The sequence below is a fragment of the Mytilus californianus genome, unplaced genomic scaffold, assembly GCF_021869535.1.
Source record: "Mytilus californianus isolate M0D057914Y unplaced genomic scaffold, xbMytCali1.0.p SCAF_1, whole genome shotgun sequence".
Lineage (NCBI taxonomy): Eukaryota > Metazoa > Mollusca > Bivalvia > Mytilida > Mytilidae > Mytilus > Mytilus californianus.
The window spans coordinates 99,665,601-99,677,318 of NW_026262581.1; the positions used below are offsets into that span (position 1 = coordinate 99,665,601).

The 11,718-nt window shown below is 31.4% G+C and overlaps 1 protein-coding gene and 1 long non-coding RNA gene across 3 annotated transcripts in view; one reads left to right on the forward strand and one right to left on the reverse strand.

Moving 5' to 3' along the window:
- Positions 1-4,116, forward strand: part of LOC127727203 (E3 ubiquitin-protein ligase MIB1-like) — a 103,114-nt gene extending 98,998 nt beyond the window's left edge. For both annotated transcript variants that reach the window (XM_052234665.1, XM_052234675.1), the window contains one exon: positions 1,224-4,116. In XM_052234665.1, coding sequence (XP_052090625.1) covers positions 1,224-1,364 — 141 coding nt within the window. In that variant the 3' untranslated portion in view covers positions 1,365-4,116. The remainder of the gene's footprint in view (positions 1-1,223) is intronic.
- The window catches only part of LOC127727616 (uncharacterized), a 95,332-nt gene extending 85,768 nt beyond the window's left edge, over positions 1-9,564 (reverse strand). The window contains exon 1 of the long non-coding RNA XR_007993858.1: positions 7,518-9,564. This is a non-coding gene — a long non-coding RNA (uncharacterized LOC127727616). The remainder of the gene's footprint in view (positions 1-7,517) is intronic.
- Between the last annotated feature and the right edge of the window lie 2,154 nt (positions 9,565-11,718).

An 11,718-nucleotide genomic window follows, 5' to 3' on the forward strand; every position in this document is an offset into this window, starting at 1 on the left:
GTGAAGTTATAAATAAACAAAATTTGTTAACTAATGAAAAACCTCAATTTTTACGTAAAAAAACGTTATTCTAAAAAAGAAATTTATATCACCTACAGGCTTCATGAATGCTAAATGAGATAATGTCCTCTGATTTTTCTATATTTTTTATTCCTGAATTTAACCTGAATTTTACAGTTAACAGTTAAAACAATACTCAGTGATATATAATTGTGGACCTGTGACCCAAATTATGTAAAATTATGACCATTTCTCAGGCTTAAGGCATCATTAATCTGAAAGTTCACAATTTTGTCTTTTCAGTAATATATAATTTAGCCATGTGTTCGATTGGTGCATTAGATTATTATTTTTTATGTTTCTACCACTGGTCTATAAAGACATAGTATTAATTATGATTGATATTTTGGAAATTGTTTCTTTCATTTTTTTTGTAAATTTTTTGAAGAACTTTGTGGTAAGTTTGTTTGTTATTCTGTATAAATTAATATGCAGAATGCTATATAGAAATATTTTAATGCCCCCGCCGTGGCGGAGGGGGCATTAAGTTTTACCCTTGTCCATCTGTACGTCCCTCCCTCTGTATGTCCCGAAGTTGGTTTCCATTCTCTAACTTTTGTTTGCCTCAACCAAATTTTATGAAACTTATACAAAATGCTTATTACCACAAAACACAGATCAAGTTTGAATTTTGGTGGTGTCACTTTAACTGTTCTAGAGTTATGCCCCCCTTAACAAATGGAAAAATTGCTGAATTTTTCGTTTCCGTTCTCTAACTTTAATTTGCCTCAACCAAATGTTATGAAACTTATATTCAATGCTTATTACCAAAAAAAATACAGATCAAATTTGAATTTTGGCAGTGTCACTTGTACTGTTCTAGAGTTATGCCCTTTACAAAGTAAATTAAATCTTGATGTATTTGGATATGCTGAATGTAACCGTGTATTTAGATTTTGGATATTGGACCATAATAGGTAAAAGTCCAATTTCACATTTTTTCAGTTCTTTGACCACATTCATTCTGTGTTAGAAACCTATGCTGTGTCAAATATTTAATCACAATCCAAATTCAGAGCTGTATCAAGGTTGAATGTCATATCCATACTTGCCCCAACTGTTCAGTGTTCGAACTCTGCTGTCGTATCTATTTTATTTTTATTGAAACAATAGTTACAAAACTATTTGATACTTGTCTTATTGTGCAACTTTTATATTTACAGACTAGTTGTCCTGTATGTATGGATCGCTTGAAGAACATGATATTTCTGTGTGGTCACGGTACTTGCCAGATGTGTGGAGACAGAATGACAGAGTGTCCAATTTGTCGTAAATCAGTTGAAAAAAGAATTTTACTATATTAAAACCTTTGTTATTTTTTTTTATGTTATAGTCTGGCTGTGAAGATGATTTATTTTTAGATATTGTATTTTGAATTCTATGTATGTATATCCTACATTTTCTTTTATTGGTATGTGAACAGTATGAGGGCTTGATTATACTTCAGAAGCAATGTCCCATGAATCATTGTAAAATATACACTGAAATGAAATCTATAGACATATTTGTAATTGAATCTTTGAAAAAGTCTTATGTTATATGAAAAAATAAAAAGTCACACAGGCATCACATGTCAATCATGTGACCATTACTTTCATGGTGTAAATAAGAGGAGATTATCATCTTTCTGGTAGTCTACATTAAAACAAGCTGCAGCTAAATCTTGTAGAATTTTGAAGAGTTCTTTTTTCTTTAATTAATTTTCATCTGTAACAAGCAGGATTTTTAAGAAGAAAAAAAAATTATATCAGAATTCTTTTTTACAACACTTAGTTACAATCGCTTATTATTTAATAGCAATAAAAATGTGGTCCTTTGTTTTAATAAGTGGGCAATAAAGAGAGTATGTTATTTGAAAATACAATTTAGAAGTGATCCTTTGTAAGAATTTTTATTGAGGAAATATTGGGGAGATTATCAGGCTGGAATTTTCTTTTGTCAGTGTGAACTATTATCCAAACACCTCTTTCAATTTTTCACTGTTTCTTTTGAATATATGAATAAACTACTATAGGACTTCAATTATTTTAGATTGAATTACACTAGTTATAGAATTGATAAGTTTTATGCCCCAGCCTCCAATTGATTGAGGCATTTATTGTTACCTTCTGTACTTCTGAAATCAAACAGTAGTCCATATACTTTTTTTGTCATGATTACAGATATTAACTTAAATTTTGGAGATGGTTCTCTGAAAATTAACCTGCTCATGTGGAGCAGGCTTATATACTTAATGTTTCACCTAAAATTGTAAAAGTATGAAGAAAGTTACCAGATGCAGATGGCACTTTCTATCATATACAGTTGAAACATTGGATCAATATAATCAAAATTTGGCTCATGTGCAGTGCTTTAAATGCTTTTTCCTATCAACTTGGAATTGTGAAGTTGGTTGATCTTTTTTGTCATCATTATTTCTGCATTGTATAGTTAATTGACATGTATATAATAAAAACAGTTTTATAGACTTCTTAGGGGTTTCTTTAGTTGTCTTAATTACAGATACATGTATATATGTAACTAAATACATCTGTATAAAAGCCAATGCAACCTTTTTTGTATATACTTTGTTACACCTAAGATTATTTTTCATTATTTTCAAATATTATTTTCATAGTTTTTTTATGACAAGTTGAAAAATATATGCTTTTTTAATTTATAATCAGACCTTTTCTTATTCTTTTTCATTTTGTTTCATAAAATATTTGACATGTTTTACAGAACCTTATTCATAAGCCACAAGTCTTCTCAAACACAGTTTATTTTCGATTGTAAATAGTTGTGCACATATTGTATATCTTATTTAACTCATTAGAACCTGTATATTTTGTATCATTTGTGTTTGTATATATCTTAACAAAGAAAATCAAAACATACTTAGTACCATTTCAGAATTAAATGTATGTGGGGATAGGATTCAATTTTTTTTTTAACTCAAGCCACCCATGTTCTAATTTTTTCAAATTCTAAACAATTTTTTTTTTTTCAGTAACTACAAATGACCCCCAAATTTCGATAAATGTGCTTATATCTGTATCAATAAAATGTCAACATATGTCTCATTTAACTGGAAGAATCTCCCAATCTTCTGACATAATATTATTTAATATTAAAATGGTTGAATAATAATAGAATATGTCATTTTGAGTATAATAACTAAAGTTTTTGTGTCCCCTAACAATTCCTCCTATTGTATAAACAAGCCTTTTTAACCACATTGTATATGTAATAGGCAATAAGAAAAATTGAAACAACAATGTTAAGGGAAATCGCTTTAAAAAAATTGGACTCTTGGTGCCATCTCCAGAAATGTCAAAAATTTAGATTGAAAATATATGGTAAATTTGATGCAGTTTAGAATCTATAAAGTGACCATAAAACTTAAAGTAGAAATATATTCTCAGTGGTATTGTAGTGTAGATTTGAGTTCTTAGACGCAAGATTGCCATGTCAGTTAATAGAGAAAAAGATGTTGAAAAAGTAGAAAATTACCTCTGTCAGATTTCTATATATTTTCACCATCAACTTATTATGAGATTATGTGACAGATTTGTCATTTAACTATATATGTTGGTCTGGATGAGTTCTAAAGATTATTTAAACGATAAAGCAGTTGTTACAATTGCTGTGATACAATTTTTTTTATTTGATGTCATTACCAGTGTTTTCCATCCCTTCCCCTTAATTATGATATTACCGGTAATCTTTTTTAAATAATAAACAGTAGCTTCATAATGATGTTGCTTAAAAATGCATATAATATTGTGCATTGATTAAAAGTGCATAGCAAGAATTCTTGTATCAGTGAAACTTACAATGAAATAAAATAATACTGATATAAACACTTATTTAACTGTCATGATTGATTTATATGTTTTGTAATTTTTCATTTTGCCCTATTTTGCTTTTCTTGCATTTTTCGCCATCAAGATTTGCTTATTTTGATTTGGGGCGTCAGTGGTAGCATAAATTTTGTATTTCTACATGTATAGATTGTAATTGTACAGTGGTAAATAGTACAAAATGTATGTAAATATACTAACATCTAGTCCTGCATATTGTGTTTTCGTATTTACTTTTTGCCATTGTTAACTTCTTCATAAATAATTCAGAAAGGAAAAAGATATGTATTGTTGTCAAAATGGTCCCATTTTAAAATTACCTCTAAAATGGTAATTAAAATTTTTTGTTAAGTTTTACAGTCACCATTATGTTTTGGTTGATGGATTGCTTGTTGTTTGCTTAATGTTCAGTGTGCTTTGGTTGACCATTATGAGGTAAAAGTGTCAAATTTAATCATGTATATGTTCCATCGGTCTTCGCAGAGACATATAGTACCAGAGATTGGCAACTCCATTTATTGGCCATATTATCTTTTGAAAAAGCATCTGGTTCTCTCATGAATGTTTATTAAAAAGGGCAACGGTCAGTCATTCTTGCTCAATAAAAGATCTTGCTGTTATTAGTCCCCTACTGACGAAGTCTAAGGGGACTTTAAGTTTGCACTCTGTCTGTCTGTCCATCCGTCAGTCTGGCAAATCAGTTTTTTTCTTCGTGCTTGAAGATATTGATTTGATATTTGGTGTATTGTTTTATTATGACAAGTGACAGATCCTTTTCGAATTTTGTTCCGGTCTGATGATTTTGTGCAGCGTTGTGGTCTTTGGACTTAGAAAATTCACTCAAATAATCAGTTTTCCGCATTTTTTTCGTTGTGCTTGAAGATATTGATTTGATAATTGGTATATAGTTTTATCATGACAAGTTACAGATCCAGTTTGAATTTTGTTCCAGTTTGATGATTTTGTGCAGAGTTATGGTCCTTTGACTTACAAAATTCACTCAAATAATCAGTTTTCCTCATTTTTTATACGACCGCAAAAAAAATTTTGTGGTCGTATATTGGTATGACGTTGGCGTCGTCGTCGTCGTCCGAAGACACATTAGTTTTTGCACTCTAACTTTAGTTTAAGTGAATGGATCTCAATGAAATTTTACCATAAGGTTCAATACCACAAAAGGAAGGTGGGGATTGATTTTGGGGGTAATGGTACCAACAGTTAAGGAATTAGGGGCCAAAAGGGGCCAAAAATAAGAATTTTTGTAACTTCCAGACATAACTTGTGTGTTAGTGTATGGATCTCTCTGACATTGTACCACAAGGTTCCATATCACAAAGGGAATGCTGGGATTGATTTTGGGGGTAATTGCCTCAAAATTTTAGGAATTAGGGGCCAAAAAGGGACAAAAAACAAGCATTGTTATATGGACAAATACTTAAGTACAAAACATAATTTAAAGCAGTGTAAGGGAGATAAATCAAATACATCATTAGCATTACCTCCCTTACACTGCTTTTAAATTATGTATAAAGTAATGGTTAATGAACAATTAAGACAATTTTAAACAGTGTAAGGGAGGTAATCCACATATTACGTTTTGATTACTTCCCTTACACTGCTTTTAAATTATGTTTAAAGAAATGCATATTTATAAAGGAAGACCAGTAAAAATATCTGCAAATGTTGCATCTTTTTTTTTTACAAAAAAATCCATATGAAAGATTTGACACCATATTTTAAATTCTATTATAAAATAGATTAAGATAGCACTATGGTAAATTTAAATGGGTAATTATGGTTGCAAATTCCATTGGAAATTTGAATTGAGATTATGACCATATCTTGAGGGAAAGAATTTTTGGGGGAAAAGGCGAGGGGGGGGGGAGGGGTAAAAAGAAATTGTGGGGGGTCAATTTTTTCTCATTTCAGATTTCAGAAATTAAAAAGAATTATTCTTCAAATATTATTTTTTTTTCAAATTTCAAATATTGAAAAAATTCAAGAAGTAATCTTTAATTGCACAGTATGGCGCATTAGATTTGTAAAATCTTTGACCACATTTATTTATTTGTTATGCCAAATCTGACTGTGTATTAAGATTTTTAATTTTGGGGTCCAGTTTTCAAATTGGTCTACATTAAGGTCCAAAGGGTCCAAAATTAAACTTAGTTTGATTTTAACAAAAATTGAATTCTTGGGGTTCTTTGATATGCTGAATCTAAACATGTTTTTACATTTTTGATTTCGGGCTCTGTTTTCAAGTTGGTCCAAATTGGGGTCCAAAATTAAACTTTGTTTGATTTCAACAAAAATTGAATATATGGGGTTCTTTGATATGCTGAATCTAACCATGTATTTAGATTTTTCATTTTGGGTCCAGTTTTCAAATTGGTCTACATTAAGGTCCAAAGGGTCCAAAATTAAACTTAGTTTGATTTTAACAAAAATTGAATATATGGGGTTCTTTGATATGCTGAATCTAAACATGTATTTAGATTTTTGATTTCGGGCCCAGTTTTCAAGTTGGTCCAAATTGGGGTCCAAAATTAAACTTTGTTTGATTTCGACAAAAAATGAATATATGGGGTTCTTTGATATGCTGAATCTAACCATGTATTTAGATTTTTTATTTGTGGGCCCCGCTATCAAATTGGTTCATATTGAGGTCAAAAGGGTCCAAAATTAAACTTTGTTTTATTTCATCAAAAATTGAATTATTGGGGTTCTTTGATATGCCAAATCTAACCGTGTATTTAGATTTTTAATTTTGGGTCCAGTTTTTTAAATTGGTCTACATTAAGGTCCAAAGGGTCCAAAATTAAACTTAGTTTGATTTTAACAAAAATTGAATATATGGGGTTCTTTGATATGCTGAATCTAAACATGTGTTTAGGTTTTTTATTTCGGGCCCAGTTTTCAAGTTGGTCCAAATTGGGGTCCAAAATTAAACTTTGTTTGATTTCAACAAAAATTGAATATATGGGGTTCTTTGATATGCTGAATCTAACCATGTATTTAGATTTTTGGGCCCCGTTATCAAATTGGTCCACATTGAGGTCAAAAGGGTCCAAAATTAAACTTTGTTTTATTTCATCAAAAATTGAATTATTGGGGTTCTTTGATATGCCAAATCTAACCGTGTATATAGATTTTTAATTTTGGGTCCAGTTTTTTAAATTGGTCTACATTAAGGTCCAAAGGGTCCAAAATTAAACTTAGTTTGATTTTAACAAAAATTGAATTCTTTGGGTTCTTTGATATGCTGAATCTAAACATGTGTTTAGATTTTTGATTATGGGCCCAGTTTTCAAGTTGGTCCAAATTGGGGTCCAAAATTAAACTTTGTTTGATTTCAACAAAAATTGAATATATGGGGTTCTTTGATATGCTGAATCTAACCATGTATTTTGATTTTTGGGCCCCGTTATCAAATTGGTCAACATTGAGGTCAAAAGGGTCCAAAATTAAACTTTGTTTGATTTCATCAAAAATTGAATTCTTTGGATTCTTTGATATGCTGAATCTTACCATGTATTTAGATTTTGGATATTGGACCATAATAGGTAAATTAAAAAAATTAAAGTTCTTAGACCACATTCATTCTGTGTCAGAAACCTATGCTGTGTCAAATATTTAATCACAATCCAAATTCAGAGCTGTATCAAGCTTGAATGTTGTGTCCATACTTGCCCCAACTGTTCAGGGTTCGACCTCTGCGGTCGTATCAAGCTGCACCCAGCGGAGCATTTTATTTTAGTCATGCTTGAAGATATTGATTTGATAATTGGTATATAGTTTTATCATGACAAGTTACAGATCAAGTTTGAATTTGTATCCGGTCTGATGATTTTGTGCAGAGTTATGGTCCTTGGACTTAGAAAATTCCCTCAAATAATGCTAAAAGATATTGATTTGATAATTGGTATATAGTTTTATCATGACAAGTTACAGATCAAGTTCGAATTTTGTTCCGATCTGATGATTTTGTTTAGAGATATGGTCCTTGGACTTAGAAAATTCACTTAAATAATCAGTTTTCCACACTATTTTCGTCATGCTTGAAGATATTGACTTGATATTTGTTATATAGTTTACACCATGACAAGTTATAGATTAATTTAGCATTTTGTTTCTGTACAATGAATTTTCAACCGGTAGGGGACCATGTATTGCCATGCAATACTCTCAGAATGCTTGTTTTACTTTTTTAGCTCACCTGGCCCGAAGGGCCAAGTGAGCTTTTCTCATCACTTGGTGTCCGTCGTCGTTAGCTTTTTTGTAGCTATGTACCTTTTTAAAAATCTTCTCCTCTGAAACCACTGGGCCAAATTTAACCAAACTTGGTCACAATCATCATTAAGGTGTCTAGTTTAAAAAATGTGTCCGATGACCCCGCCAACCAACCAAGATGGCCGCCATGGCTAAAAATAGAACATAGGGGTAAAATGTAGATTTTGGCTTATATCTCTGAAACCAAAGCATTTAGAGTAAATCTGACTTGGGTAAAACTGATAAACAGGTCAAGATCTATCTGCCCTGAAATTTTCAGACAAATCTGACAACCTGTTTGGGTTGCTGCCCCTGAATTGGTAATTTTAAGGAAATTTTGCAGTTTTTGGTTATTATCTTGAATATTATTATAGATAGAGATAAACTGTAAACAGCAATAATGTTCAGCAAAGTAAGATCTACAAATAAGTTGTCATGACCAAAATTGTCAGTCGACCCCTTTAGGAGTTATTGCCCTTAATAGTCAATTTTTAACAATTTTTTGTAAATTTTTGTAATCTTTTACCAAAATCTTCCTTCTCTGAAACTACTGAGACAAATTTAACCATACTTGGCCATAATCATTATTAGGGTATCTAGTTTAAAAAATTTGTCCGATGACCCCGCCTTCCAACCATCATGGCCGACTTGGTTAAAAATAGAACATAGGGGTAAAATGCAGTTTTTGGTTTATATCTCTGAAACTAAAGCATTTAGAGCATATCTGACAGGTGGCAAAAATGTTCATCAGATTTAGATTTATCTGCCCTGAAATTTTCAGACAAATCCGACAACCTGTTGTTGGGTTGCTGCCCCTGAGTTTTTGCAGTTTTTTGTTATTATCTTAGATATCATTATAATATCTAATATCTAATACTATTAATTATGATTTTAACCTTATTTTACATGATTTCCAAAGCATCAGTAAATACAGGTGAGCGACACAGGCTCTTGAGAGCCTCTAGTTTTTCTACATGAGAAAAAATAATAAAAGAATTGTGTAGTTACAAAAAAAGAAAGAAGGGCTTTTAATTTTAATTATTGAATAATTTCATAACAAAAATGACAGCAATATATATTGATCAGTTCTTTTTGTAACTGTTAAATAATTGCTTGGTTGTCTTGGAGGCTCTTTTGTGTATGTAACAATTGTTGGTGTTGTAGTAGTTTACAGTAAGGAGAGAACATACAGTTGTCTAAAACAAACCAGGTGTCTGTATTATTTTCTTTACTACCTTCATTAAACATCCTGGTCATAACGGACGGACAAACTCAGAAGTGTTTTGAGTCTAGAAGGACTTCTGATCTGATAAAGAACAGTACTACTTTGAAACGTCATTAAGGCCACCATTGAATAGGGCAGGGATATCCCAAGCATTGATTTTTGTCAACATTTGTCTCCCATGTTTCTAGGTACCAGTACAAAGCAACACATCTTCTCTTCTAAGACACAAAAAAAAAAAACATTTTGCATGCAATAATTTATCCTCGATGATCAAGATTTTAGTCTCGCCTTGACAGAGTCAAAAAGCGAGACATAGGTATGCTGTTTCCGGTGGCGTCAACAATGTATTAGTTTGTGATTAGGTCTCGTTTATGGTGAACCACTAGTGGTAGGTCAATGATATTTGGTATGTATTTGTATAAGCATTGGCATATTTCATTTCCATGGAGATTATTTGGCCCCGCCCCCTCAGTCATGGTCTATTGACTTTGAAACTTTTGCTTAGTTTTATTTGTGATTAAGTCAGTTCAAGGGGAACCATTAGTGGTAGGCCAATGTTAATTTGTTTGCAGTTGTATAAGCATAGCATATTTCATTTCCATGGAGAATATTTGGCCCCGCCCCCTCAGTGACGGTCTATTGGCTTTGAAACTTTTGCTTAGTTTACATGTATTAGTTTGTGATTAGATCAGTTTAAGATGAACTGCTAATGTTAAGTCAATGATATTTGGTATGCAAATTTATTGGCATGTGCAAGTCTCGTTTCCATTGAGATTATATAGCCCCACCCCCTTATCATGGTTCATTGACTTTGAAACTTTTACAAAGTTTGCAAGTTAATGTTTGTGTTTAGGTTTGTTTAAAGTGAATGACTTATGATAAGTCAATGGTATTTGGTATGCAGTTGTATTAGCATTGACACATCTCCTTTCCATGGAGATTTTGTAGCCATGTACCTTCAGTCATGGTTCATTGACTTTGAATATTTGCATAACTTACATGTTAAAGTATTGCTATTTTAATTTCAACATTTACATTATCAAAATTACAAAAAGGCCAGACATATATCTGTGGTAACAGTTTATTATAATTTTAACACTCCAGCCAAGTTATTTCAACTCAAAATTTCAAACGTGCTTGGGATGACATAAAAACTTATTCTGATTGGCTAATTACCAATGTTTACAATTGCCTTCCTTTAGAAAGCTTCAAAATCAGTATGAAACAAATTTTTGTGTAAATTTTCACAAAATCTGGTTATGGGTCTATTTCCTGAGCGTTAAAAAGGGACAATTTCTTAATTCATGTAGTTCATGCCTAAATCCAGTAGGATAGAGGGTATGTGTAGAAAATCCAGATATACCATTACCTACTTTCAATTACCACAGAAATTATCAGATGACTGTTAATAGGAGTTATTGCCTAAAAATGACTATTTTTGAGTGTTTGCTTATTATCTCGAAAACTAAAATAGATTGGTAGAAACTGAACAGCAAATATATCATCAATACAAAACCTTCAAAAATGCTTATGTGACTGAAACCATTGGATGAATCCTTATAGGAGTTATTGCCCTTAAATGATGAGTTTTGACTACATGTGTATTTTCAAGATTTTGAGGTCAAACTCAATGTTCAAGGTGGTCAAACTCAAATTCCACTTTTACTTGTTATCACTGCTAGCTTGAAATTAAGAATAGATAGGTAGAAACTGTAACAGCCAAAAATATATCAGCAATACAAAACCTACAAAAATGCCAACATATCAGAAACCATTGGAATATCCTTGTAGGATTTATTGCCCCTAAATGAGGATTTTTGACTAATTTTTGTGTTTTGGCCTATTGTCTTGAAAACTAAAATAGATTGGTAGAAACTGAGCAGCAAAAATATATCAGCAATACACTTCAAAAATGCTTATGTGACCAAAACCATTGGATGACTCCCTATAGGAGTTATTGCCCATAATTGACAATTTTTAACTAACTTTCAAGATGTTGAAGGTCGATGTCATATTCTAAATTTGGACTTTAACTTGGTATCACTACTACTTGAAAATTATAATAGGGGGAAACCATTGACAACTCCTTAAAGGAGTTTTCGACCTTAAAGGATGATTTTTTTTCACAAAGTTTTGTGTGTTTGCTGCAAATGCAATGCATTTAATACGTTAGATTTTACGAGACACTATAATCAGATCACCAACATGTTAAATCCAGAATTAAAACCTGTGAATGAAACTTAGAATTTAACACCTTATTGAATTTTAGCACAAGGTAAAGTACAAATTTTGAGATGTGTATCACACATGTAAATAAATATT